At 47.8% G+C, this 25,649-nt stretch overlaps 10 protein-coding genes across 10 annotated transcripts; 8 read left to right on the top strand and 2 right to left on the bottom strand.

The window, feature by feature from the left end:
• Positions 1 to 109: 109 nt before the first annotated feature.
• E1B28_011420 (uncharacterized protein) lies at positions 110 to 2,030 on the bottom strand. The gene is made up of 6 exons (XM_043156449.1): positions 1,975 to 2,030; positions 1,877 to 1,928; positions 1,709 to 1,826; positions 1,189 to 1,650; positions 724 to 1,129; positions 110 to 669 (listed from the first exon to the last, which is right to left on the bottom strand). The coding sequence occupies exons 1-6, from the start codon at positions 1,996 to 1,998 to the stop codon at positions 559 to 561; spliced, it is 1,173 nt and encodes a 390-aa protein (XP_043006236.1). The 5' UTR covers positions 1,999 to 2,030; the 3' UTR covers positions 110 to 558.
• Positions 2,031 to 2,089: 59 nt separating this feature from the next.
• On the top strand, positions 2,090 to 3,525 carry E1B28_011419 (uncharacterized protein). The gene is made up of 2 exons (XM_043156448.1): positions 2,090 to 2,820; positions 2,884 to 3,525. Exons 1-2 carry the CDS (start codon positions 2,243 to 2,245, stop codon positions 3,401 to 3,403), a joined length of 1,098 nt encoding a protein of 365 aa, XP_043006235.1. The 5' UTR covers positions 2,090 to 2,242; the 3' UTR covers positions 3,404 to 3,525.
• A 152-nt stretch (positions 3,526 to 3,677) lies between these two features.
• Positions 3,678 to 6,176, top strand: E1B28_011418 (uncharacterized protein). Its single transcript, XM_043156447.1, has 5 exons — positions 3,678 to 3,830; positions 3,920 to 4,108; positions 4,172 to 4,765; positions 4,817 to 5,356; positions 5,408 to 6,176. The coding sequence occupies exons 1-5, from the start codon at positions 3,810 to 3,812 to the stop codon at positions 5,615 to 5,617; spliced, it is 1,554 nt and encodes a 517-aa protein (XP_043006234.1). The 5' UTR covers positions 3,678 to 3,809; the 3' UTR covers positions 5,618 to 6,176.
• A 318-nt stretch (positions 6,177 to 6,494) lies between these two features.
• On the top strand, positions 6,495 to 7,966 carry E1B28_011417 (uncharacterized protein). Its single transcript, XM_043156446.1, has 3 exons — positions 6,495 to 7,042; positions 7,102 to 7,361; positions 7,414 to 7,966. Exons 1-3 carry the CDS (start codon positions 6,518 to 6,520, stop codon positions 7,868 to 7,870), a joined length of 1,242 nt encoding a protein of 413 aa, XP_043006233.1. The 5' UTR covers positions 6,495 to 6,517; the 3' UTR covers positions 7,871 to 7,966.
• Positions 7,967 to 8,167: 201 nt separating this feature from the next.
• On the top strand, positions 8,168 to 10,489 carry E1B28_011416 (uncharacterized protein). Its single transcript, XM_043156445.1, has 7 exons — positions 8,168 to 8,462; positions 8,515 to 8,553; positions 8,606 to 8,840; positions 8,898 to 9,002; positions 9,067 to 9,232; positions 9,287 to 9,582; positions 9,634 to 10,489. Exons 1-7 carry the CDS (start codon positions 8,174 to 8,176, stop codon positions 10,397 to 10,399), a joined length of 1,896 nt encoding a protein of 631 aa, XP_043006232.1. The 5' UTR covers positions 8,168 to 8,173; the 3' UTR covers positions 10,400 to 10,489.
• A 423-nt stretch (positions 10,490 to 10,912) lies between these two features.
• RKI1 (ribose-5-phosphate isomerase rki1) lies at positions 10,913 to 12,596 on the top strand. Its single transcript, XM_043156444.1, has 11 exons — positions 10,913 to 11,044; positions 11,097 to 11,194; positions 11,245 to 11,366; positions 11,420 to 11,519; positions 11,577 to 11,673; positions 11,722 to 11,802; positions 11,852 to 11,903; positions 11,962 to 12,076; positions 12,135 to 12,214; positions 12,264 to 12,350; positions 12,402 to 12,596. The coding sequence occupies exons 1-11, from the start codon at positions 10,914 to 10,916 to the stop codon at positions 12,462 to 12,464; spliced, it is 1,026 nt and encodes a 341-aa protein (XP_043006231.1). The 5' UTR covers position 10,913; the 3' UTR covers positions 12,465 to 12,596.
• A 178-nt stretch (positions 12,597 to 12,774) lies between these two features.
• E1B28_011414 (uncharacterized protein) lies at positions 12,775 to 17,848 on the top strand (the record flags this gene model as incomplete). The annotated part of the gene is made up of 6 exons (XM_043156443.1): positions 12,775 to 13,160; positions 13,216 to 13,423; positions 13,478 to 14,260; positions 14,314 to 15,253; positions 15,319 to 15,539; positions 15,608 to 17,848. The coding sequence occupies 6 exons, from the start codon at positions 12,775 to 12,777 to the stop codon at positions 17,846 to 17,848; spliced, it is 4,779 nt and encodes a 1,592-aa protein (XP_043006230.1).
• A 232-nt stretch (positions 17,849 to 18,080) lies between these two features.
• E1B28_011413 (uncharacterized protein) lies at positions 18,081 to 20,855 on the top strand (the record flags this gene model as incomplete). The annotated part of the gene is made up of 19 exons (XM_043156442.1): positions 18,081 to 18,145; positions 18,194 to 18,288; positions 18,344 to 18,470; positions 18,529 to 18,677; positions 18,739 to 18,851; positions 18,905 to 18,964; positions 19,020 to 19,181; positions 19,233 to 19,279; positions 19,340 to 19,370; positions 19,423 to 19,630; positions 19,689 to 19,869; positions 19,920 to 20,011; positions 20,064 to 20,086; positions 20,137 to 20,261; positions 20,316 to 20,343; positions 20,391 to 20,433; positions 20,493 to 20,645; positions 20,703 to 20,749; positions 20,808 to 20,855. 19 exons carry the CDS (start codon positions 18,081 to 18,083, stop codon positions 20,853 to 20,855), a joined length of 1,797 nt encoding a protein of 598 aa, XP_043006229.1.
• A 137-nt stretch (positions 20,856 to 20,992) lies between these two features.
• E1B28_011412 (uncharacterized protein) lies at positions 20,993 to 22,388 on the top strand (the record flags this gene model as incomplete). Its single annotated transcript, XM_043156441.1, has 9 exons — positions 20,993 to 21,097; positions 21,159 to 21,323; positions 21,381 to 21,460; positions 21,515 to 21,666; positions 21,717 to 21,813; positions 21,879 to 21,906; positions 21,980 to 22,104; positions 22,161 to 22,234; positions 22,312 to 22,388. The coding sequence occupies 9 exons, from the start codon at positions 20,993 to 20,995 to the stop codon at positions 22,386 to 22,388; spliced, it is 903 nt and encodes a 300-aa protein (XP_043006228.1).
• A 297-nt stretch (positions 22,389 to 22,685) lies between these two features.
• On the bottom strand, positions 22,686 to 25,437 carry E1B28_011411 (uncharacterized protein; the record flags this gene model as incomplete). Its single annotated transcript, XM_043156440.1, has 19 exons — positions 22,686 to 22,741; positions 22,798 to 22,839; positions 22,893 to 22,958; positions 23,011 to 23,096; positions 23,154 to 23,176; positions 23,243 to 23,751; positions 23,801 to 23,822; positions 23,881 to 24,023; positions 24,083 to 24,148; positions 24,200 to 24,226; positions 24,412 to 24,457; positions 24,521 to 24,539; positions 24,608 to 24,615; positions 24,675 to 24,749; positions 24,807 to 24,838; positions 24,907 to 24,955; positions 25,012 to 25,046; positions 25,120 to 25,380; positions 25,434 to 25,437. 19 exons carry the CDS (start codon positions 25,435 to 25,437, stop codon positions 22,686 to 22,688), a joined length of 1,569 nt encoding a protein of 522 aa, XP_043006227.1.
• Positions 25,438 to 25,649: the final 212 nt, after the last annotated feature.

Raw genomic sequence — 25,649 nt, 5'->3', positions numbered from 1 at the left:
TTTCGTCAATCGTGGAAGATTGAGAAGGCTCGATTTAGAAACACGACCACGGTGCTAAATTCAAGTCGCTTATATTTCGAGACCCCCACACGAGCCATACGTGGACGCGTTTGCAGAAGTAACTACATAGCATATGTTTTATTCCGTTGTTGGTCTTTACTCATAACATAGGGTTCTTTACAGGCTACTCAACCCGTAGACTGACAACTTGGTAGTAAGTAGTCAACCCAATGTAACGACAGGATCTGGTTTTTATTCGCGCGACAATAATTGGGATGAAGAATGAACGAATGAAGGCACCGACCGTAATATACATCGTACACATGCTCTTAGTGATATATTAAAAAATGCTCACCTCTCGTAGAGGAAAACAAGGGTAAGGATAAGAGAAAGAGCAGAGAATTCAACACAGACCCATGACCGTTTTTTGGGTTATTTCCTTCGTGCAAAGCGGTGAGAGCCAGCAGCAAGGGAATGTACTAGAAGTCAGACGAAAAGGGTTGGGACGGACTGATTGAGAGTATGACTTCGGCATCTTCTCTAAGGCCTGCAAGACACTTATAAAAAGTCCTCGGCCCTCGCTCGCTTCTTGCCCCGTGATTCTTCGGGGCTGTCAACTTGAGTACCTCCAGTATATCTATACTTGGGATGATGAGCACGAAATTCCTCCTGCATATAATTTTTCAGTGAAAAGAAGATGAATATAAACGGAGTGATACATACGGGTGAGAAATTGGCATCCTGGTATTTGAGCTCCGTTGGCTTTTTGAAAGGAGGATTAGTCTGCTTCAACTCGGGTTTGGGTAATGTAGGTTGAGACGAGAAGACCTGACCGGTTGGCAATGAAGTAGGTGCTGTAGGTATGATTGTGGATGGTGGTGTCGGAAGGTTGTGCGGAGTGAATGGTGATCCAGGCGGTGGCGGTGGCGACACCGCATTTTGCTGAGGCACGAATGTAGGAGGAGGTGCCATTGTTGGTCGCACGGCACCAGGGGGAGGTGGACCATGAAACATGCCCGGTGGTGGGGACATACCTGGTGGAGGCATCCCAGGCGGAGGCATCCCAGGGAGAGGCATCATACCTGGGGCAGGTGGGAATCCTGGAGGCATCGAGTATCCTGGAGGTGGGCTGCGGTAAGAACAGAGATCAATTAGAATATATAGCGAATAAACACTAGGACACCTTACCCAGGAGGATACCCGGGCATTCCTGGAGGAGGGAAGAAAGGCGGTTGTCCAGGTATACCCATTCCCGGAGGAGGGGGCATAAAAGGAGGAGGTGAAATACCAGGTGGAGGGGCAGGCGCGGGAACGGGAGGTCCAGGGGTAGGAGGGGCCGCATATGCCTGCGGCGGTGCACCGTAGACGGCACTCGAGGCGGTATCAGTTGCAGGGGTTGATTCGTTGTTTCCACCCATGAGGGCTTTATGGGCCTCTAACGCTGCCTTAAGTTCATCTTCAGTCATAGGTCTGTTTTCTGTCCGCGGTCTCTTGGCTGGAGGTTGAGATATCGAACCAGCAGCGAGACCAAGCTCAATTTCTTTACGACGCTTGTAGTCTGCCACATCGGGAGCTGGTATACCTTCCATGCCAAATATTTCAACTTCATAGCCATCTCGACCGGGAAGAGCATTTTCAATGCGTGGGAGGCTACAGAAAGTTATTGAGATTGGAAGGGTGAAAGAGAATGAAATTGGAGATAACGAACTTTTCCGCCTCCAGCTTGTGGACTTGTTGAATATGCACGGCTAGACCTCCGGCGGTATTGAGCCTTCTAGGACACATTCCACATTTGAAATGTTTGGCCTTCTGGTGTTGCATGAGGACTACAGGGATACGTTAGCAGCGGGTCAGTAGCTGTGAGTGAGGGTCCGACCTTTTTCATCTTCGAATTCACGTTCACAATACCAGCACCAAGGACGCAAAACCTGTACGAGATCAGTATATGATCAGAAAAAGAACCCAAGAGCATACTTGTTTATTCTTCTTCTTTGCCATCTTGTGAAGGTCGTCGAGAATGAAGAACTTTGTTTATATCTATTTGGCCCTTAGGTCCGGATTTGGGCGTATCAGTCATCGGCACTGTCGACTTGACCTTTTTACCCTACAGTTGGCTTGGTTATTAGCCTTCGAGGAAGGACCAAACATCGGGTATCGTCTCGTCGCGATGGATTGTTCACCAAGATTATTCTGAAAACTGAAACTATTCCTCCTTGCAGGAAAAAGTTTGTCCTGCACTGACATGGAACAAGGAGAAGTATACGAAGAATCCCATGGCTCTCGGCCCCCATCTTACAGAGATGATTACGACCCATCATACGAGTGGTCATGGGACAGCACTTCTCTGGCAGACGCTGCATCGCAGGAACAAGTTACAACGAACGCCAATTCCGGCGTCGCTTCGCCTTCAAGTTCCAATAAATGCATGTCACATACACTTCGTCTTGTCGTTTCTCGTACGCGATGCATTTCAAAATCACGTTGCATAGCCCTATTGGATGGGTACACCGAAACACAGTTCGGTCGAGATGCGGGGCTCGACACTGTTCCAAGAATTCGACTGAGGGAAATGGAAGTCTCAAAATTGCATGCAACTCTTTATTGGGATAAATCATGGAATAGATGGGGTATAGTCGACATGGGCTCGAAACATGGGACATTCTTGCGTTCTGCTATTGGGGCGTCCACTGATTCTGACGGTCGTGGGATGAGACTCTCCCCTGCAAAGACTGCAAGCGCACCCAAGCGGCTGTACCATCTTGACGATATTACCATCGGAAGCACTACATTCAATGTGCACATTCATGAGGATGGCTTACCGTGCGTTGAATGCTCTCCGAAACATGCAGATAACGAAATATCTCTCTTTCCCTCTCCGAGAAGGCGTACCCTTTCAAGTCGAGATATCCCATCGACATTACAACCAGATACAGTGGAGTCTCAATCTTCCAAGGCGGTCCTATCAAAATTGAAACGCGAGCTTCTAACGCGACACAGAACATTGTCTGCGAAGGACTCTCCGGTCGGCAACAGATACATCGACCGCTCAGCGTGTAGGCGAGCGCTGTACCCACCCTCTAAAGCTGATATACCCGGTGTTGCCAGCTCATCCTCCGCATCCTGCGGAGCTAGCGCTGTAGAGCCACTTGGCCAACAGCCGCCGGCATTCCCTTTGTCTTCGTCTAATGTCGGCCATATGTTACTCGTCAAACAGGGTTGGGTACCTGGCACTTCGCTTGGAGTGGCAGACGAAGGCCGTGTAGATCCGTTCAATGTGGCAGTCAGACATGACCGAGCTGGGCTTGGATCGATAGGCTCTGTTAGGGCCTCTACAGATCCTCGTGCAGGTCAGAGCAGCGACTTGTCCTGGCGAAAGAGGTATGAACGGTGGAATGTTGGATGATGCATCCGACTTCCCGGTAAATTGTACCCGTATCTTTATGGAGTCGCAAAGCGTTATTATTTATATCTTAGTTCTGATTTCATTCCGTACGTCGTCAATCAGAACACGAGTTCGGACATTAACCCCAAGTGAAAATTCAACTTACGTACCGTCGCGTCCAACGCGATTCGGTTGTTGGCGCATGTGTAGATGTGACGCATTTGATTGGTCGTTGCACGATCACGTGATGTAAAGTTGAATGTGAACCGAGCGTGCTCGGACAAGACTGACTTAGGTGGTGACTTGTCCGTCGACCACGACCTTCTCCTGCTTTTCTCTGTCTATTCTCCTTCTACGCCCACAATCTCTGTGTTTCTCACTTCATCTTCTTATATCTTTCTTATTTCATCAGCTACTCTTTCGCTAAATGGCTACCAATCATGTTCGCGTATGTTCAGCTCTCTCCTCGTTTTCCTTTCGTCTTCAAGGTTCTACCCGAGATTCCTTGTCTAATTTTAACGATCTCTTCCTTTTCAGTTGCCTCAACGTCGACCCGTTCGCGGCAAGCTTGACGAGAACGCTACTGGCAAACATCCTCGTCAACCATCATCATCAGGAATCGCGTTACCCACTCGAACCATTGTTCAGAAGGACGCCAGCGGTGCAAAAGCGACTCTTGTTCGACCAGCATTGGGCGAGGTGACTACCACCGCCGTTAACAGAAAAGTACGTCTCTTGTGGCTTCTGTCATATTGACGAGTGCTGAACGTAAACCCAACCGTCACACAGGACAACAAGGGCAACTTTGGGAAGGAGAGAGAAGAGGTTGGCTTTAAGCGAGCTCGCTCGAACTCCACAGCAAATGCTGTTCAGCGTGTTCCTCTAGGTCCAGGAAGAAGTCAAGTCGCACCACCAGTCGCCAACGTTCAACCCGTACGGGCACCGTTGCCTAGAACAGCACGACCCGCACACAGTGCCCTCAATAACACGCGCCGATTATCTCGAGCAACAAGTAGCGCCTTCGTCGTGCACGAGGACGCACAGGCAGACGTTGAGATGGACGTCGAGGACGCCCAGGCTATGCCCCCTAGTGACATGGGGCCTTCATCAGAGGTGACGGACCCTATTAAAATTGAGGATGACGCCGAGGAGATGTACATCGTCGATGAACCCGGGAGCGACGTTGAAGAGGAAGCTTTTGCTACGGCGGAATCATCCAAAGCATCTAGAATATGGCCGGATATGCCTACAGTACAGAGATTAAGATGTGAGCGAGAAGTTGACACGATTCGCGAGGTTTTTGATGACGGAGAGGAGCCCTATGATCCTACGATGGTGACCGAGTACGCGGAGGAGATCTTCGAGTACATGGAGAGCCTTGAGGTACGGTTCCCTTCTGTACATGTTCTGAATGCTTGTTGATGGCTCTCCTAGGAGAGGATGATGCCTCGAGTTGACTACATGGATGCCCAAACGGAACTCACATGGCCAATGCGAACAACCCTTATCGACTGGCTGCTCCAAGTTCACCTCAAATATCACATGTTACCCGAGACGCTCTGGATAGCGATAAACATCATTGACCGATTCCTTTCTGTTCGCATCGTTTCCACACTCAAGCTTCAACTCGTCGGTGTCACAGCAATGCTTATTGCTGCGAAATACGAGGAGATCATGGCGCCATCCGTGGAAGAGTTTGTCTTCATGACGGAGAAAGGATTCACGAAGGAGGAGATCCTAAAGGGGGAGTGCATCATACTTCAGTCCTTGGACTTCCAGATATCACACTACTGTTCGCCATATAGTTGGATGCGGAGAATTAGCAAAGCCGATGACTACGACTTGCAGACGAGGACACTGGGAAAGTTTTTGATTGAGGTCACCTTGCTGGATCACCGATTTCTGGGTGCAAAATCTAGTTTAATAGCAGCGGTCGGGATGTACAGTGCGAGGACGATGCTTGGTGGTGACTGGGTAGGTTGAAAACAAATAGGAGCTTTCACGTGTCTGACTCTTTTGCTCTAGAACGATGCATTCGTGTTCCACTCTGGTTTCACGGAAGAGCAGCTACTCCCTGGACACCATCTCATTGGCGAGAAGTTGGCAGAGAAAGGCTTTACAAAGCTCTACCTCTACAGAAAGTACGCCAACAAGAAGTTCCTCAAAGCCTCCACCTTTGCCGTGAAATGGGCGAGAAATCAGATATCAGGCCTGAGTGATGACGATCAAAGCTGATTCTTTCTGTTTCTTCTACCTCATCTGTCGCATCATTGTCAATGGGTATCATCCCTATCTCCATCAATTCCCTCTCCTTCCTCCGGCCTCAGGACCTCCATTTTCTCAGTCTTCTCGTCTTGCAATAAGGTCATCTGTGGATTTATATCATCATTTTTACTCTTTTATTTTACTCTCGACATTTGTTTGCAATCTCAGATTTGTTACAACATCTCCTTTTCATGGTCCACGTGTCCACCTATCCGTATGTTCACCTTGCTTTCATTGCTGTCGATGCATGCCTCTCACCTCTCGTTGGGTCTCGAATACCCTCTAACCTGCGCAACTGGAACGGTTCTCTTAATTCCTTCCTGTGAAAACTCTGCCTCTTACGTTTCGAGGCGCTTTCTAAATTCTAGACTTTGTTTTATTTTTTATTTCTCAATATCTCCTCTCGTTCTATCCTCACCTCTGTACATAATCTCACAAAGTACGGTGCCGCGCACGTATATACACTGTACAGTATGATGAAAGGTTATGTAGCTGGACTTTGTGGGTTCACTGTAAGATGGTTTGCCACCACATACTTCCTGCAACATTCGATGGTTGCTCTACACCAACTCTACACTCGAAGAGACCCTTGTATCCGTTAGTGGAGTTAATAGACTCGGGACATCTGACAAGTGGAATATTAGGCAGTCAAATCGCAAAGCTCGTGAGTGATAACTGAAAATAAGTAGTAGTAGCCAAAACTAAAGGTTCAGCAGTACTGGTTATCTGCGCAGTCTCGGTCATATATATGAACGTGCAATATACTACACGATTATGATTCGAGGCAACGCACGTACTCAGACTGACTCAAGGGACGAATGAATTGCAGTAGGGTCACAATCTAAGTTCGTAACTCACCTCACTGACTCAATGCCCATCCACGGTCTCTCTTCGACCTTGCCTCCATCAAAGCCGAGTCATTTCAACATCGAACGCGTAATTCGTCCCAATATCTTAGCTCTTCATCCGTATAGATGTGCTAGAGATGATTACACGGAAGGAATTCTTCTGGATGCCAATGAAAACGCTCTCGGCCCCTCAATCTCCAAATCGACTCTGGACGAAGAGGACCAAGAAACTAATCCACAAAACCTTCATCGCTACCCAGATCCTTCTCATGACTCAATTAAAGATCGTATACGATCCCTGCGCTCCGTATCTGGCGTAGATCATATCTTCCTGGGTGTTGGATCAGACGAAGTGATTGACTTGCTCATGCGAGTTTGTGTCACTCCGGGCGGCCAGGAAAAAATACTTATAACTCCGCCAACATATGGGATGTACGCCGTATGTGCACAGGTCAACGACGTAGGTATAGTCAAGGTGGCATTAGATTTGACCGGAGAGCAAGGTGAAGGAGGTTCGAACGGAAGATTCAGTCTAAGAGTAGACGAGGTACACTGCAAAAAAATATTAAATTTCGCACTGTTTTCATGTTCTTTCATCTTTTCCAGGTCAAAAAAGCAATCGATTCCGATCCAGGCATCAAACTCGTCTTTCTATGCTCTCCTGGAAATCCCACCGGAACGTTAATCTCATTAACCTCGATCCGTGCTCTCCTCGATTATGAGAGTTTCAAGGGGATCGTTGTTGTCGACGAAGCCTATGTGGATTTCTCAGGCGAAAGCAACAGCGCCGTTCCTCTAGTCCGTGAATACGCTAATCTGTGCGTCATGCAAACCTTGAGCAAGAGTTTTGGACTGGCTGCCATCAGGTGAGTGCTAGATCATGTAATGGACCGTGTGCTTTCATTCATCTATACATAGACTGGGGATAGCGATAGCTCAGCCGCCTTTGATCCAAGTACTCACCAACACCAAAGCGCCCTACAATATCTCCACCCCTGCGGCGCATTTAGCACTGTCTGCTCTTTCGCCTTCGGCACTTGATTCCATGCATGCTAAAGTCCGCAGACTTATCACCTCCCGTGGCGAACTTCTTCGGTCACTTGCCACACTCGAAAATCTCGGTGTGGGACCAGCTATTGGCAGCAACAATGCTAATTTTCTCATGGTTCCCATCCTGAGCAAAACCGAACCTAGCAAACCGGATAATGTGCGGGCACAAAATGTTTACAAAACCTTGGCAGAACATCGAGGAATCGTCGTTAGGTTTAGAGGGAACGAACCTGGCTGTGAAGGGTGCTTGAGGATCACAGTGGGAACTGAACAGGAAAACGAAGCTGTGATACGAGAGTTGAGGGATTTACTTCAAAAAATATAGGGGTTTTAGAGTCAATGTAAAGTGGGCAGGTGATGCAATTCAAGCGGTGTTGTCTCCATTGGCGACGGAGATTCACTAAATTTTCCTCATTTTCTATACCTTGTTGGCATTTTGCGTCTTTTGCGCCATTGACTCCAATTATCTGGGCGTTACATGCTGCATGTATGTCGTGATAGCTGTGTAGGCGCGCGGGCTTTCGCATCCTTCTCCTTCCTAAGAACTTCGAGTCATTCATCGATCATCTCGTACACGAGCGCTTGTTACACCAAAATATGTATATAAACGCAGGGTAAGATTGAGGGAATGAGTTTCCCAATGGACACCGTTCTGCAACAGATCTTCAAAATTAGTGTGGCGGAAAACACATCCTCCGCCTCGAATTCTAGTGGAGCATTTCAACGGGATGCTCCAAACAATCTTTCGTCCTTCATCGGCTTGTTCTTTTCGTTCTCGGCGCTGCGCGACTGGCTGAAGCTCATCGTGATCGGGGGGGTTATCGAGACGTGTAGACGATCTCTTTTCATGCTGTACGACAAGGCCATGAGATCTTTTTGGATGAACGCATATTTTGAGGACGAGGATGCTGTCTACGGTGGGTTTCCTCAGCTTGCCGTCCGCCGCCGCCGCTCACTCGATTTCCTCAGATTGGATGATGCTTTGGCTCGCTAAGCAGCCTTCATGGAGTGAGTCAAACATGCGCCCATCAGGTGTTCATGACGGTTGATGAAAATCTAGAAAATAAACGCGATGTTGAGATCAGCACACATACCTATGGCGCCAATATGACATCCATTCAGTTGAACGGCGAGGACAACGCCACCGCGTTCTACAAGTCATCTCGCAAGTTGACCTATCTGCCCTCTCTCTCAACGACGTATAGCCTTTGGTACAGAGGAAGGTACATGACCATCACGCGTACCCAGCAACAGACTGGATGGTACGGACACAAAGAAAGGACTTTGCGTATCAGGTATGCATTTCACGTAACCTGGGCGTTAAGGACACTAATTGTGGGCTCCTGCTACAGCATCTTGACGAGGCGCCAAAGTCTCTTGGTAGAACTTCTGCAGGAAGCGAGAGACGCGTATCTAGCCGATCAAGCCCATAGTATGTGTGTCTTTGTGTCAGATGTGTGAGTAGAACGTTGTTTCCATTCGGAAAATCCCCACTGACCATTCCACATCCCATTTTCACAGAAACAACAATTGGAAACACGTTGCTTGTCGTCCCAAAAGAAGTATGAGGTCAATTATCTTGGATCCTGGCGTGAAAGACATGCTGCTTGAAGACGCCCGCGACTTCTTGGCAAGTAAGGCATGGTACGCGGAACGCGGAATTCCTTTCAGACGCGGTTATCTGTTGGTAAGTGTTCCAGAAGCTCGATGGTGAAGACCACAGACTGACCGCTCGGGGAAGTATGGAGCACCTGGCAGTGGGAAGACATCGCTTATCCATAGCATGGCAGGTGAACTAGGTCTCGATGTCTATATCGTCTCGCTCTCGAGGGCCGGACTTGATGATAACTCTCTTGGAGAACTGATCAACGAGTTGCCCGAGAGATGTATTGCCCTCATGGAAGATATTGACGCCGCGTTCACCCACGCGGTTTCTCGAGACTCGGCCCCATCAACATCCATGTCGAGTACCCCTGGGAACGTGAATCCACCCTCTTCCACAGGTAATCTTCCGGTTCCTGGAGTGGCGGCTAGCAGGCAAGTTGGTTACCATCTTTATTTCTTCAGACCCTGACGAGGTCCTTCCAGACTCAGCCTGAGTGGGCTTCTCAATGCACTAGATGGCGTTGGTGCCCAGGAGGGACGCATTTTGTTCGCCACAACCAACAAATATTCCTCTCTGGACCCTGCTCTCTGTCGCCCAGGTCGTATGGACGTCCATGTTGAATTCAAACTTGCTAGCAAGTTCCAAGCGACGGAATTGTTTGCAAGGTTTTACAATCCCTTCGAACACTTGGAGACAAAGGAAGATGGCCATGGTGGCGAGAAGGAAATTGATTCTGGGTATGGATCTGCAGATGGTGATGCTGAAGGCTCGGTCAAGGAAGAATCTGCCGGACCGGAAGATATCGACACGAAGGCGCTTAATCATAGTACTCCAAAACTGTCGAATGGACAGATACGAACGATGGCGGTCCAGTTTGCTGATGCACTTCCTGATCGGGAGTTTTCGATGGCAGCTTTGCAGGGATATCTGATGCTGTACAAGACAAGACCATTTACGGCCGTGCAGAATTTCGAGGAATGGATCAGGACGGAGAGAGAGGATCGGGGAAAGAGGGAGAAGGAGAAGAAAGAGGATGAAACAAAGGTTGAACGCGAGAGAAAGGAGAAGGAAGACAAGGAGAAGGAGGAGAAAGACAGAAAGGAAAAAGCAGACAAGGAAGACAAGGAAACTCGAGAGAAGATGGTGAAAGAGATGAGAGAGAAGGTGGAGAAGGAGGTGCGAGAGAAGGTTGAGAACGAAATGAGAATTGTGATGGAGAATGAACTAAGGCAGAAAATCCCGACATAATATGATAACCATTTTGACGATCGACCGTGTAACAGTACATCTATTACCTAGCTATTGCTCCACGCTATATGTATTTTTCTCTAACTTGAGGCTATCATCAACGAAATGACCTGAGCGAGAATTTTTTGAGGAACTCACCTCCGCCTCCAGTTCTTTCCTCACCCTGTATTCGTCATCTGCCTTGATAACTAAGTGATAATCATCCAAGTCTTCAATTATGAACCCTTGTCGTTCATTGAGGATGAGCAGAATTTGTTTCACAGCAGCATCGCTATGTTGATCATGAACGGCTTGAAGTTAACCTCCTTCGTACAACCCCACGAACCAAGTAAGTAGAACACCTGCAAAAAACATTTAGTTGATATTATCATGAAAGGAACAGACTCCAACGCGCCTTTCACTGCTCGCATTAGCTTGTTGAACCCCGCTGTTATTGCTGAAAGAGCAGAAACTAAGTATTGTGGGAATTCAATTCAATGTCGAGCTTTCGGCCGCGAGTGGACCGGCGTCCCGCATGCTGCTTAGGACCTTGTTGTGTCCGAAAGTCCGTGTGTCAACATCCACATCGCCTCTCAGTCTTTCACTCTCAACTCGTTATTTCTCATCAAAAATGGCCCTTTCTTCGGAAGTTAAACCACAAACGCAGTGTGTTTTACCAATCTGATACTCGGGATTTCATAATTTCGTTCGTATATAGGGCTTCCGCCGACGAGAACAGCCTTCTCAACCAACGTCTCTCAATGATTACCACTGCTATCCCGATATCAACTCCTGGAGCTCTTGCTGCGCATGGTGGTACGAATTCCTTCGAACGCTCAAAAGCTGTAGCTGAGGCTTTAGGTCAGAAAAAGCCACCTTGAAATCTCTAAAGTCCCCTATCCTGCCAGGCGAGCTATCGGTCATCGAGAGATCGAAGCAATTAGCAGCGTGGACTGCTGTCGACGACTACGTGAAGCCTCACTTCCGGGTGAGTTTTCTCATTCCTTTTGCAATGATCTGTTATTCAAAAAGTTGGCCAAGGTCATTGGGATAGGTTCTGGGTCGACTGTGCCATATGTTGTTGAAAGGATCGTCAGCCAAGGAGCAGAAGCCAACAAGGACCGTGTTTACATTCCGACAGGTATCCGAACTGTGTGTTTTATTGAATAAAACCAGAGTCACTAAATAGTTATTCTAGGTTTCCAGTCAAGGGAACTCATAGTTGCATCTGGTCTCAATTTGGGAGATGTAGATCAGTACCCCGCCATCGATGTGACCTTGGATGGTGCTGACGAGTGAGCGGAGCATCTTTAGTCCATCGATAACAATTTTGACCTCCCCAGGGTGGACATTCAATTAAATTGCATCAAAGGTGGCGGGGCTTGCCATCTACGGGAGAAGGTCATCGCAGAGGCTGCGCGAACGTCTGTAATCTCCCCATTCCTGTCTCCCAGCATTTTATGTTTACATCAGATTCATCCTGGTCGCTGACTATCGCAAGAATGTGGAACGACTGGGCACGAATGTAACTCCCGGTGATATGATATGAAATAGAGATGGACACTGACAGCTCCCTTTTACAGTTCAAGGCCGGTGTTCCTATTGAAGTTGTACCATTTGCCTATGCAAAAGTACTGGGAAACTTACGTACCGTTATTGGTTCCCCGAAAGCCCATTTACGAATGGCGGTCGCTAAAGGTCGGTGCTCCCCTATACGGTTTCTGAAACCCGGTGTTCTCACAAATGCATGGTATAGCGGGACCTGTCGTCACAGACAACGGAAATTTTGTAATAGATGCACCGTTTGACGAGGAGACGATGAAAGATCCCTACACTGCAAGTATACCTTACTACCTCAACCCGGTCGACTAACAGCTTGTTACAGATAATGGCACGGATCAAGATGTTGACCGGAGTAGTTGAGGTCGGGCTGTTCTGTCATATGGCAACGGCAGCCTACTTTGGAAACCAGGTTGGTGCATCGGATTCAAGGCGATGATGAACGCTCAACTCTTTCTTGCAGGACGGTAGTGTTACTGTCAAAACCAACGATGGTAAAGTGAAGCAAGTTCAAAGCAGCCGGTAATTAGGAAATATGATTCACACCTAGAAACGACGTCAACGGCCGAGGCGGATGAATAGTTAGAAATGTTGTGTGTAGAATAGAGTACAATATCTATTGCGGTAAATGTAAGATACTTTCTAGTCCAACGACCGGGGCACGTTGTAAACTCAATTCCGGCCGTTCATATCCGCCATTAACCGCTTCTATTCATTTTGGGGACAGGAGTACTCGAACAACCGTCCGCGGAGCACGTGTGGGGAATACAATTTTGTTCAGTATTGCCTTCTCTACAAAAAGCCCGAGCGGGCAATCAGTTCCACCTAATATCATCATGTCTGCCGTTCCTACAGACGTCGAGAAGGTGTCGATCTTGGGCAAAAACTCTATTCATTGTGGTTTCCATCTCATTCCTTACATCGTCCATACCGTTCTCACTGAACTTCCGTCCTCCACTTACGTGCTCATAACCGATTCGAACATCGCCAAGTTCCATCTTTCACTATTTCAAGACGAATTCAAGGCTGGTCTTTCCGAAAAACTATCACCACCACGCTTCTTCAGCCATGTAATCCCCCCAGGTGAATTGACGAAGAGCCGTGAAGGCAAAGCGAGCATCGAAGATTTCCTACTTTCAAGCAAATGTACAAGAGATACGGTTATCCTTGCTCTAGGTGGAGGTGTAGTTGGAGACCTAGTTGGATTTGTGGCTGCAACATTGTACGTTACTCATTTCTGTTCTAAACCGTTGGTTGTTCATCGTCACATCTCATAGCATGCGAGGAGTTCGCTTTTGCCAGATTCCTACAACTTTACTGGCTATGGTTGATTCCAGCGTTGGTGGAAAGACGGCCATCGACACACCTCACGGAAAGAATCTGATCGGGTCATTCTGGCAGCCAGAGTTCATCTTCATTGATGCTGCTTTCCTCGAGACTTTGCCTGCGAGGGAGTTTTCCAACGGCATGGCTGAAGTAGTAAAGGTAACGCACGTTTCCACTCTCTCCACGATTTTTCGGTTCTCAATACTTGGGTAGACCGCTGCGATATGGAATGAGGCAGAGTTTTCATCCTTAGAATCTCGTTCGGCCGAGATATTTGCGGCTATTCAGACTCCTTCCGTGAACAACGCAGGTCGAATCAAAAAGACGCGCTCTGAGGCTCAGGAACTTCTACTCTCTGTAATTAAGGGCTCTATCGCCGTCAAATCTCACATCGTCACTATCGATCCTCATGAAACAGGGCTCCGCAACCTCGTCAACTTTGGTCACTCTGTTGGCCATGCCATCGAAGCCGTCTTGACACCAACGATCCTCCATGGAGAATGTGTCAGCATCGGAATGATCCTCGAAGCAGAGATTTCCCGTCATATGGGTATTTTGAACCAGGTAGCTGTCGGTCGCCTTACCCGATGCCTCCAAGGATACAATCTCCCGGTCTCCCTATCCGATCCCAGGATTACAAATGTTCCTGCTTCTAAGGAACTCACAATCAACCGCCTTCTCGATGTTATGCGGATCGACAAGAAGAACAATGGTGCGGAGAAGAGGATCGTCATCCTTTCCAGAATCGGCGCCACTCATGACAAGAAAGCGACTGGTGTCCCAGACTCAATTATTACCAATGTACTTGCAGAAGCGGTCACTGTCGTTCCCAGTATTCCGTCCCATGATCCCGTTGTAATGGTTACACCCGGTTCTAAGAGTATTTCGAACCGAGCTCTCGTTCTAGCCGCTCTTGCTAAAGGAACTTGCAAGCTTCGGAATCTGCTGCACTCCGACGATACCCAGGTCATGATGGCAGCTTTGAACGACCTCAAGGTTCGGCGTGAACTCCTCATCTCACTTACTGGTTCTAACATTTCATACAACAGGGTGCTACGTTCGAATGGGAGGATGCGGGTGAAACTCTCGTTGTACATGGAGGTGGAGGTTCACTTAGTGTTCCTCCGAAGGGGAAGGAACTCTATCTTGGAAATGCCGGAACCGCAGCGCGCTTCCTTACTACTGTTTGCACACTCGTACAGAAATCCGCAAACGACACTGCTGATCGAACGCTCATCACCGGTAACGCTCGTATGAAACAGCGCCCCATTGGGCCACTCGTCACCGCTCTCAAGGGCAACGGAAGTGAAATCGATTATCTCGAAGGTCAAGGTTGCCTCCCACTTTCCATCGCTCCCGATGGTCTGAAAGGCTCCACTATCCAGCTTGCGGCGAGTGTTTCCAGTCAATACGTCTCTTCTATCCTCTTGTGCGCGCCTTATGCGCAAGAGCCGATCACCCTTGAGCTCATCGGAGGGCAAGTGATTTCCCAACCCTACATCGACATGACCATCGCGATGATGAAGACGTTCGGGATCGACGTCATTCGAAGGACTGACAAAGAAACTGGGAAATTACTGGACATCTACGACATACCAAAGGGTATCTATGTGAACCCTCCCCTGTACAATATCGAATCCGATGCTAGTAGTGCTACGTATCCGCTTGCTATCGCTGCCATTACCGGTACGACCTGTACTATCAAGAATATCGGTTCAGCTTCACTGCAAGGCGACGCCAGGTTTGCCAAAGAAGTGCTCGAAAGGATGGGATGTACGGTGTCGCAAACCCCTACGGACACCACGGTCAAAGGTCCTCCGATTGGACAGTTGAAATCAGTGGAAGAGATTGACATGGAGGTCATGACAGACGCGTTCTTGACTGCGACTGCCTTGGGAGCTGTTGCCGGTGGAAAGACGAGAATAATTGGTATCGCCAACCAGCGTGTTAAGGAGTGCAACCGTATCCGCGCAATGATTGACCAACTGGGTGAGTTTCTGCTCTGAATTCGTGTGTTCCCACGAGCGCTTAATTCCCCTTTTTCACAATCCCAGCCAAATTTGGCGTTGCGACAAACGAACTTGATGACGGGCTAGAGGTTATTGGCAGGCCCATCAATGAGCTCAAGCACAACGTTAGTATCCATTGCTACGACGATCACCGCGTGGCAATGGCCTTTAGTGTTCTCGCCTCTGTTGTTCCTGGGACAATCCTTGAGGAGAAGAGATGTGTAGCGAAGACGTGGCCTAACTGGTGGGACGATCTCCAGAACAAGGTACATTTTCCACAAAAACTCCAAACTGTGCATTGCAACCGTGCTTATTGTGCCTTTTCTTTCCGCAGATCGGAATCCAAGTCCACGGCGTCGAGCTTTCGCACACTCACTCTTCTGCTTCCACAAATTCTAAGCCGGGCTCGGATACTTCGATAATCCTGATCGGTATGCGTGGTTCTGGCAAATCATTTATCGGCGAGCGCGCTGCCACTTCCCTTGGATGGACTTTCGTCGACGCTGACACCCATTTCGAGAAAAAGCATCAGACTGGTGTACGGGAATTCGTTCATAAAATGGGCTGGGATGCGTTCCGCGAGGCGGAGACCACAATACTCAAAGAACTTTTAGCAGCTCATCCTACTCGACACGTGCTTAGCCTCGGGGGTGGTATCGTCGAATCCACTGCTGCTCGAGACTTGCTGAAGGAGTATGCCACCAAGAAAGGACCCGTTGTGTACAACGTACGGAACCTAGACGAGATCGTGTCCTACTTGGGCGAAGAAGCTACTCGACCCGCTTACGGCGAGCCCATCGAAGAGGTCTTCGATCGGCGCGTGCCTTATTACAGAGAATGCAGTAGTCATCGTTTCATCAATCACGTCGAGGCATTTTGCGATGGCGAAGTCCACAAGCGACATGTAACCCATGAAGTTGGACGATTTTTCGGACACATCACTGGTTTAACTCCAAGTTCGGCATCGAACGTTGCTCTAGGCAACCGTTCCTATTTCCTTTCCCTAACCTTCCCTGATATAACCCCGGCTTTATCCCAAATAGAAGAGATCTCTGTGGGTGTCGATGCGCTGGAGCTGCGTGTAGATCTTCTCCGTTCGCCGAAAGGAACCGAGGTTTCGGGGCATCACATACCTGACTCCTGCTATGTCGCTGACCAAGTTGCTGCTATTAGACGAGTTTCACCTCTTCCTATTGTTTATACTGTCAGAACTGTCTCGCAAGGTGGTTCATTCCCAGACGATGCACATGCCGAAGCCACCGATATCTTGAAGCTGGGTCTTGCGCTTGGCGTCGAATACCTTGACGTCGAGATTTCTCTTCCGGAGAAGACGATAAAGGAGCTAGTCTCGCGAAAGGGAGCCTCCCAGATAATAGCATCCTGGCATGACTGGAGTGGAAAGATGTCGTGGACAGGTCTTGAAGTTCAGGCCAAGTACAACCAAGCTGACTCTTTCGGCGACATCGTTAAAATCATCGGAAAGGCGAACACCATACAGGATAACTTTGACCTCCAAGCATTTGCCGCGAAGATGAATAGCAGATCCAGTGCCAAGCCATTCCTTGCAATCAACATGGGCAGCGAAGGCCAGTTGTCTCGTGTGCTTAACAAAACCTTCACCCCCGTCACGCATCCACTCTTGCCCAGTCGAGCTGCTCCCGGACAGCTCTCTTTCGTGGAGGTTCAACAAGCACTTCACCTTTTGGGCCAACTTCCATCGAAGAAATTTTTTCTCTTCGGTAACCCGATCTCACACTCAATGTCCCCGACCTTGCACAACACTGGATTTCAGGCATTAGGTCTTCCGCATCGGTATAAGTTATTGCAGACAGAGACTGTTGGTGAGGAAATAAAGCAAGTAATCGCGTCTTCTGACTTTGGTGGTGCCTCGGTAACAATCCCGTTCAAATTGGACATCATCCCATTGCTTGACGAGATTTCACCTGCCGCAAAATCGATGGGTGCTGTAAACACTATCATCCCCAAGACTTCCCCAGATGGGTCACGAAGACTGTTGGGTGACAACACCGATTGGCTGGGCATCCGTGGCTCCATCTCTACCCGCGTCACCAACGTCGACACTGCTCTAGTGATAGGAAGTGGAGGGACTGCAAGGGCTGCTATTTACGCGTTGCATGATCTTGGTGCGAAGACGGTTTATGTGTTCAATCGCACTCGCGAAAAAGCGTTGGCACTCCAGAAAGAGTTCGCACACGTCAATGTCCTGGTCCTCGATAATTTGGGCCAGTGGCCAAAAGGAGGATCTCCTCCTAGTGTCATCGTGGCTGCTGTGCCGGCGACGGAGACTTCCATTGAGGTCGAGGCCAACAAGTTGCATCTACCTGCATCTCTCTTTGCTTACCAGTCCGGGCCTGCGTGCGTGATTGACATGGCTTACAAGCCTATCGAGACGCCGTTGCTCAAATTGGCTGCGACCACCGCCTCGAATTGGTCTAGAGCCCAAGGGGTGGAAGTTTTGTTGCAACAAGGCTACTATCAATTCCAGGCGTGGACAGGGCGACATGCGCCAAGGGCAATCGTTTCAAAAGCTGTTTGGGAAAAGTATCTGGCATGATTATGTGGTACTGTATGTATTCGTTTTCAAGGTAGAGGACGATATAGAGGTATGTAAGGATATATATTCACTGATGTACTTTCACTGTATGTACTGCACTTCAAGATAGAGTAGAAAGTGACCGGCTTTGAGTGACATAATGGGAATTGATTTCACATGAATGAGCGTTCCGGATATATGGCCGAGGTCTGCGGCCTTCATCGCCTCCCTTTGCTTGTTTTACTCGCCCACAATGTCTTTATCATTCAAAGGTCATACCGTTGTCATAACGGGTGGTGGTGGTGGGCTAGGCAAAGCGTCAGTGTTGGTCAATATCGTGATCCACGCTAGCTCACTTCCTTGTAGTTACTCATTGCTTTTCTCTGCACACGGAGCCAGTGTCGTTGTGAACGATTTCAATGGAGAGGCGGCCCAGAAAGTTGTTGATGAAATTGTCAAAGGTATTTGTGTATTGTCACTCTCGACTCTCACGTTCTCAGCAACCTCTTGATCTAGCGGGCGGAAAAGCAGTCGTAAATACATCATCAGTCACAGATGGAGAGGCGGTTATAAAGACCGCATTGGATAATTTTGGACAAGTGACGATTCTTATAAATAATGCAGGGTTCCTTCGGGACAAGGGGTACGTTTTCATGCCTGTAGCTTGGGGGACACATTAGTTCAACACGCGACACGAACAGATTCAGGAACATGGTGGATAAAGAATGGGACCAAATCATGGAAGTTCATGTAAAAGGTGCTTTTGCCTGCACGAAAGCCGCATGGCCGCATTTCAGGAAGCAAAAGTTTGGTCGCATCATCAACACCGCAAGTGCAGCCGGGCTGTATGGTATGAGAGTTGAGCCTGAGTTTTGAAAATCTTTCAACTCATGATTGGCTTCATCTTTCAGGAAACTTTGGTCAAACCAACTACAGTGCAGCTAAGATGGGTTTGGTCGGTTTCACCAAAACTCTTGCCATAGAAGGCGCAAAGTACAACATCAAGGCCAATATCATCTGTCCCGTATGTCTCCCGGCTTCCTGCCATCGTTCGCTCTCAATGATTTGGTTTCATAGATGGCTGCTTCGCAAATGACTGCCACGATCATGCCACCTGAAATGTTGGCTAATCTCAAGGTCTGCCGCATCTACATAACTATGTCAAGATATTATTGAGCACTTCGCCCATTAGCCCGAGTTCGTGGCTCCATTTGTCGCAGTTCTGGCCAACCCGAATACCCTTGATATTACGGGAAGGTTATTTGAAGTCGGAGCAGGATTCGCGGCGGAAGTCAGATTGGAACGAAGTAAAGGCGCTATCTTCAAAACCGATTCCTCTTTTACCCCTTCTGCTGTAAGTGACAACGTAGTCCGCCGCACAGTATATCACTAATTATTGATACAGGTCAAAGCCAAGTGGCACGAAATTGTGGATTTCACGGATGCCGAACAGTAAGGACGTTCATACTTTACGCAGAGGAATACAGACACTCACCCTTAATTTACGGCCAGTCCCCACTTGATCACCGATGTAGACATGCAGGTATGGGCTTAGGGTTCTTCTATGTTTTGACGCTGCTCATTGTTGATACCAGTCCAAATTACGAGCCGCACAAAACCAATCGCCTAACCCTCAAAGCAGCTCTGACGTAAGGTTCGACGGTAAGACGGTCATCGTTACCGGTGCTGGCAATGGTCTTGGGCGGCAGTACTCGTTGATGTACGGCAGGTTGGGCGCAAATGTCGTGGTGAACGATGTCAGTGAGAAAGGCGCCAACGCTGTGGTGCAAGAGATTGTCAAGGGTGTGTTCGTTTCGAGATCCTCTATTGAAGGATGCTTACGCGGGGTTTGTGCACGCAGCTGGAGGTAAAGCCGCTGCAGCGATATGTTCGGCAGAGGATGGCGAAGCTATCGTTAAGACTGCTCTCAACAAGTTTGGCGGCGTTCATGTACTCGTAGCCAATGCAGGTATCCTGCGAGACAAGTCCTTCCAGTCAATGTCCGAACAGGAGTGGGATATTGTAATGGCTATACATCTACGGTATGTGGGGCCCTCGATGTTCTTTGATTCATTATTTTGATCTGATTTAGGGCGACATATAAATGTGCAAAGGCTGTTTGGCCCATTTTCCACAAGCAACAATATGGTCGTATTCTTACTACCTGCTCGCAGACTGGTATCTGTAAGTGTGAATCCTGGCGCTTATGGGGCTGTGAGACTCACACAATATTCAGATGGAAACTTCGGTCAAACAAACGTGGGTTACCTTTGCACCTTGTCTAGAAAATCGCTCAACGTTCTGTGTAGTATGCGACCGCAAAAGCCGGAATCATAGGTCTCACTAAGACCCTTGCCTTTGAGGGAAAGAAGTACAATATTCTCTCGAACGTGATTGCACCATCGGCGGGTACTGCGATGACATCAACAGTATGGTGTGTTCTCCGTTCGCACCGTGCATTGAAATTCGTCTGATGTCTGCATCAAAGGCCACAAGAATGGGTCGACGCATTCAAAGTATGTCAAGGCTCTTTTGTTTGGATATTGGGTTAAGTTTTGATCAGCCCGACTATGTCGCGCCTGTTGTCGGATACCTGACCAGCGCACGTAAGTTCATACACTTTCATGGTACCCCACGGATGACTGACCATCACTGTGGTGTCTAGAAAATGAGGACATTTCGGGCCTGTTATTCGAGATTAGCGGAGGTTGGGCAGCTCAGACCCGATGGCAACGATCTGCAGGTTATGGATTCCCGGTCAAGAAGTCACCCACACCGGAAGAGGCACTCGCCAAGTGGGATATCATCACGAAGTTCGGTCAGTAGCTCATGTTATAGTGGGTGTTTTCTATCTCACTGTGAACCTTGTATTCAGATGAGCGCGCAACGTACCCGACCACCACAGGTGAGTCAATGGCCCAGGTATGTCTTCAGTTGTTTCTTTTTGTGAGCCTTCGATTGATTTCTCGGACAACACCAGATTGTGGGGAACTTCACAAACCTTGGAGATGCGAAGGCGAAGTTATAGGATGTAAATGTATAGAACACTGTAACTTTAGAGCCTTACAAATACTTAATTCATCACGCATAGTCTTTTGGATATCTGAACTCGGCTGTCGGGAAATTCCAATTTCATGTGATTTTTCCCCACATACCTGAACCATCATGTCCAACTTCACCAAGCCGGACGGATTCGCAGACCCTCAAGACCCTAAGCTCGTGGCTGATGCGAAAAAGGAAGTCGTCGACTATGAATATACGTACACTGAGGTGAGTCTACTAGGGCTACATTGCGGTAGAAGTAGCCTGCAGCTGACCAGTTTCTCGATAGCGAGATGTAATTCTCTATAACATTGGAGTTGGTGCAACAGAACAAGATCTTCAGTGGACTTTTGAAGGACACGAGGATTTCTCTCCCCTTCTTACGTTCGGTGTTATCCCCCAATTCCATGCCAGCGGAAGTATACCTCTCGATTGGTTGCCGAACTTTAACCCAGTACGGTTGACGGATTGGTTCAAGTTGTTGCTTTAAGAACTTGACGTGTTCTTTTAGGCGAAGCTTCTCCACGGAGAACAGTATTTGAGTATCAAGGCACCCATACCCACCTCCGGTGAGCTTGTGAGCAAAGCCAGGTGAGTAGCATTTTTCTACCGAAATTCAACTTTCTCATAACTCTTATGGAACAGGATCATGGAGGTTTTGGACAAAGGCAAAGCTGCTGCGGTGACTTCTATCGTCGAAACCAGAGACAAGCGTACTGGAAAGCTCATTTTTGAGAACCAATCTACGGTGTTCATTCGTGGTGCTGGAGGGTTTGGCGGGAAACGAACTGGAATGGGTATGATCTATTTTTTTCTTTCTATCCACTCGTAGCTCATTTCATACCAGACCGCGGACCAGCTTCGGCAGCCAACGAACCTCCAAAACGCGCGCCGGATGCTACTATGGAAGAGAAGACCTTCCCATCTCAAGCTGCACTCTACCGGTAAGGCATTTCGAAAAAGTCTCTTTTCAGTGCACGGCCTGTCATACCTACACGGTCATTGTTAGATTGAGTGGTGATTATAATCCCCTTCACGTGAGTAAATTGTTTCCTTCCCCCCTCCGTTTGGACCTTGAGATCTTACCGTCCCGCGGCGCCCATATTCTAGATACTGCCGGAGTTCGCTGCCATCGGAGGATTTGACAAACCCATCCTCCATGGGCTCTGCTCTTTGGGTATCGCCGGTAAACACGTATACAAGACCTACGGTCCATTCTCCGACATCAAAGTTCGGTAAGTAGTCTCACAGCCTCAGTTTCAACTTTCAGCCCACCATTCCTGGAATATAGGTTTGCGGGGGTTGTATATCCCGGTGAGACGCTTGTCACGGAAATGTGGAAGGAGGGATCCAAGGTCACATTCCGTGAGTTTGTTGAAAACCTTCTCATTCGAACACGCACGACATTTTTAACGGGATTCGGTGTTTTTTTCTTTCCGTAGTGGCCAAGGTCAAGGAGAGGAATACTGTTGTTTTGGCTTCAGCTGCGGTTACTATTGCTGAAAAATCCAAACTGTAGACCTAAGCATGCTATCTTGCATCTATTGTAGCAGAATTCGAATCCTAAGAAAACTACCTACCTTTCGACTCTAGACGAGATTCTTTTGAGAACAGGCAGGCACCGCCGGTGAGGGGGTATATAAATGCCGATTTTCAGGAGCAAAAGATATAAATCATCATCGTCTTTGATCTACGAGTATCTTGTAATATCGTATATATGCGTAGTAAAGCCCGAAGGGTGATAGAAGGAAGTGTGGGAAAAAAAGATACATGGAAGAGTATGGAAACAAAAAGGCGGGTGATCATCATGTCCGTATTAAATTTGCACGCCGTTGCAAAAGTAGTCAAGTCCACGATCTTGAAACGTTTGTCCTATGATGGAAAATCAGTCGAAACACAGCAAAGCGACTTACAGTAGTTCAACTTACCAGGATAGAACCAGAAAGTAACACCGATGATCAGGTATAAAACTGGGGGGGAAAATTCATTAATTAACGTTCCGTGAAAAATAGGTTAGACGTACACATCAATATCAACCCTTCTAACCAGTTGGATTTGCCATCCTGAACACAATAGTTCACCGTAATGACTAGAAGCCATGGCATAAGAGGCGAGTTATGAATTGAAAACAGTTAACGCACCGGCAAGGAATAGCGTTATGGATTCATAAGGGTCGAAGAGTAATGGAAGTGGCTTTCCCAAGATCCATGCCAAGATTACGATGAACCTGGGAAACCAGAAAAGAACCTTAGCCCAGCAAGACGATGTACACGAAAGAACGTACGGAATAACAAAAAGGGCAATTTGCTATAAACGATCACAAAATAATCAGTAACACAAAATAAAAAAAACGCGACCGTGGAAACAACCCACTATACTCGATCCAACGGCAACTCCCAAACTCAGCGTTAGCTTGTCCTTGACAGAGACAGTTACAGCTGTAACGTGCTCTGCAGCATTTCCGACAATTGGAAGTAGAATGACGCCCACGAATTCTTTTGTTATAGGACTACCCTCTGTCAGTCCATCGATAGAACCGACAAGCCATTCGGCGGTTACTGCAACCAGAACGGTGACCACAGCCAACAATCCGATGGCCATGAAAAGGCTCATCGTAGGCTCCTCCACTTCTTCCACTTCTTCCGCTGATTTTTCTGTAGGCGCTACCTCTGCGGGCGGCAATTCACCAGATGCTGCCAAGGTCGTGCTAGTCATAGTCCCCTGACGAGTAGTGCTGAGAGATTCTGGAATTGTTCCAGCTTCTTCTTCAACATGTTTCTTCTTGCTCCGTGATTGATATCGCGTTGATTTGAATTCGTTTTTATCAGACAAGTATAGCGTGGCATGAGAGTAGAGCTGAAAGATGAGATAGGCGACATAGACTGCAACACGAAATTAGTTCAAGAGCTTTATGTAATGGTCATGACTTACTAAGTAATTGAAGTAGCGCAACCTAGAGGGAAAAAAAACCATTAGCCAGAACATCTCTAGCAGAGAGTGAAATAACATACTCCATGACTCATTTTCAAGATGTCCTGACTTGCATCGCTATCATTATTTGAACCCTGTGTGTTGACATTCATTTGGAAAGCTGCAGGTAACAGAACTGCAATAACGCTGATAGTCAAAAGGGAAGAATTCAATTGAGTGGCCACTGTTGGCATCCTGGTTAGCGTTTCCGAGTAACAATTCTAGAAAAGTGGGAAGCTTTACCTGCTCCGAATCCTTGCTCAGAATATTTGATCCCTCCTGCAAAGAAGCACATGCCAAGCACGAGAACTAGAACAGGAATCAATTTCCTTCATTGGGAGCATCAAGAAGAGTACGTACGAAGGTTGCTAAGGATGGAGCCGATTACTGGATAAGGGAAAGACAAGACATCAGTAAGAAAACCCCAAGACCATGGACGAGAAAGGATATCAAGCGCAGAAAAATGGACAGGCGAAGCGCTCGCCCGCCTGGGCGCCGAGCGATGTGAAGTGAATAAATGGCATTTGGCGCCAAGCGCCAAGAATAGAATAAATTTGGAATGAGAAACGCACATGAGGATTGAACAATCTGCAGTTCACATTTCGTTAAAGCAATGATCTAAGGTGGGTGATATCTGTCATGAGCTGTTTCTTTCAGATGACTTGATGTTGAACAACGAACAGCAACAATTAGTTCGACTCTAGAGATGGAGAACGATTAACGTTAACGATGTATCTAGCAGCAGTAATACATAAACCATCCACATACGCGTTTCCCTGTCAAGTTGATGAGTTTACAAAGAAAGATCCAGAGTAAGTAATATGCAGGAACTTACCAGTGTGGCGTTTATGAGACCAGCCAGTGTTTGGCCAACTCGCATTGAGAGTTCATCTGTAGCGACAGCGAGTAACTGTAAAAGAGATTGACGATGAGATCGAATTAGACGCAAAGTGACAATCGAGCGCACTTTGGCGAGTGGTATTATAGCGAGGAAAGCAACTGTTCATAGGGGGGGAAGGGGAATGTTTAAACGTTCATCACTTGCCGATTGCGAACAAACCACATACAGACGAAAATGAGGGTATGATTGTCCGGTTGTGCGAAATTGAGGGCCCACTGACAATGTTAACAAGTGTCATCAATGATCAAGGTTGGAAAAAGATGAAAAGTACCGAGACTGGAATGAACACCAACAACACGTTCAACCCTACATGGATGATGGATATAATACGTCAACTTTAACTTTAAACCCTACAAGCACAACCAAAGTTTGCACGAACATGAGGCAAGAACGATCGACTTGATGCTCCCCAAAATCGTGGGTGCGGGTCCAACGCTCCTCTCTGGAACGAATAAAGTCGTCTTCACCCGGTTCAGGGTGAGAGACGGTCTAGTGGATTGGTTGGTATTCTGCCTTGAGCCCCTTCTCTGCTTTGGTTTGTTATCCTCGCCATTGCCGGTGGGGGTCCCGTTTGTGTTTTCAGTGTTATTGACTAATGGCTGATGTCCGGAGTCTGTTGAAGGATGGAGGGCGGTTGAATCTGGAGAATCGAACATGCAAGATGGGAAGGACAGAAAGAAAAGGAGGACGTACCCATAATCGAAATAGGGTATTTGAAGCAAAGGAGAGTAGGTATTGAAAGCGCTGCCAACAGCAAAGCTGTTGAAGGAAGAGGTTCAATTCAAATTATGGCCTCATGTTGTTCGTAAGTTATGGCATTTCCATATAAGGAGATAAAACACAGCTGACGTCAAATGTCGAATGCATTACAGCTTGAAGAGTGGAGTGCTGTACATGATCCATTCAATA

The sequence above is a fragment of the Marasmius oreades genome, chromosome 7 (assembly GCF_018924745.1).
Source record: "Marasmius oreades isolate 03SP1 chromosome 7, whole genome shotgun sequence".
Lineage (NCBI taxonomy): Eukaryota > Fungi > Basidiomycota > Agaricomycetes > Agaricales > Marasmiaceae > Marasmius > Marasmius oreades.
Note: the sequence above shows the minus strand (reverse complement) of the source record. Positions and strands in the feature narration are given on the sequence as shown.

What these genes read in the sequence shown, in the direction of transcription:
- E1B28_011420 (XM_043156449.1), bottom strand. Translation starts at nt 1,998, where the DNA reads ATGGCAAAGAAGAAGAATAAACAA. An exon ending in CACAAGCTGGAGGCGGAAAA is followed by an intron (nt 1,651 to 1,708) that starts GTTCGTTATCTC and finishes AACTTTCTGTAG; the next exon opens with CCTCCCACGCATTGAAAATG. An exon ending in ATGCCCGGGTATCCTCCTGG is followed by an intron (nt 1,130 to 1,188) that starts GTAAGGTGTCCT and finishes TTCTTACCGCAG; the next exon opens with CCCACCTCCAGGATACTCGA.
- E1B28_011419 (XM_043156448.1), top strand. Translation starts at nt 2,243, where the DNA reads ATGGAACAAGGAGAAGTATACGAAGAATCCCATGGCTCTCGGCCCCCA. An exon ending in ATTCATGAGGATGGCTTACC is followed by an intron (nt 2,821 to 2,883) that starts GTGCGTTGAATG and finishes CTCTCCGAGAAG; the next exon opens with GCGTACCCTTTCAAGTCGAG.
- E1B28_011418 (XM_043156447.1), top strand. Translation starts at nt 3,810, where the DNA reads ATGGCTACCAATCATGTTCGC. An exon ending in CCACCGCCGTTAACAGAAAA is followed by an intron (nt 4,109 to 4,171) that starts GTACGTCTCTTG and finishes ACCGTCACACAG; the next exon opens with GACAACAAGGGCAACTTTGG. An exon ending in AGTACATGGAGAGCCTTGAG is followed by an intron (nt 4,766 to 4,816) that starts GTACGGTTCCCT and finishes TGGCTCTCCTAG; the next exon opens with GAGAGGATGATGCCTCGAGT.
- E1B28_011417 (XM_043156446.1), top strand. Translation starts at nt 6,518, where the DNA reads ATGCCCATCCACGGTCTCTCTTCGACCTTGCCTCCATCAAAGCCGAGT. An exon ending in TCAGTCTAAGAGTAGACGAG is followed by an intron (nt 7,043 to 7,101) that starts GTACACTGCAAA and finishes CATCTTTTCCAG; the next exon opens with GTCAAAAAAGCAATCGATTC. An exon ending in TTTGGACTGGCTGCCATCAG is followed by an intron (nt 7,362 to 7,413) that starts GTGAGTGCTAGA and finishes ATCTATACATAG; the next exon opens with ACTGGGGATAGCGATAGCTC.
- E1B28_011416 (XM_043156445.1), top strand. Translation starts at nt 8,174, where the DNA reads ATGAGTTTCCCAATGGACACCGTTCTGCAACAGATCTTCAAAATTAGT. An exon ending in CGCTAAGCAGCCTTCATGGA is followed by an intron (nt 8,554 to 8,605) that starts GTGAGTCAAACA and finishes ATGAAAATCTAG; the next exon opens with AAAATAAACGCGATGTTGAG. An exon ending in CCTGGAGTGGCGGCTAGCAG is followed by an intron (nt 9,583 to 9,633) that starts GCAAGTTGGTTA and finishes AGGTCCTTCCAG; the next exon opens with ACTCAGCCTGAGTGGGCTTC.
- RKI1 (XM_043156444.1), top strand. Translation starts at nt 10,914, where the DNA reads ATGCTGCTTAGGACCTTGTTGTGTCCGAAAGTCCGTGTGTCAACATCC. An exon ending in ACGTGAAGCCTCACTTCCGG is followed by an intron (nt 11,367 to 11,419) that starts GTGAGTTTTCTC and finishes AAGTTGGCCAAG; the next exon opens with GTCATTGGGATAGGTTCTGG. An exon ending in TGGAACGACTGGGCACGAAT is followed by an intron (nt 11,904 to 11,961) that starts GTAACTCCCGGT and finishes TCCCTTTTACAG; the next exon opens with TTCAAGGCCGGTGTTCCTAT.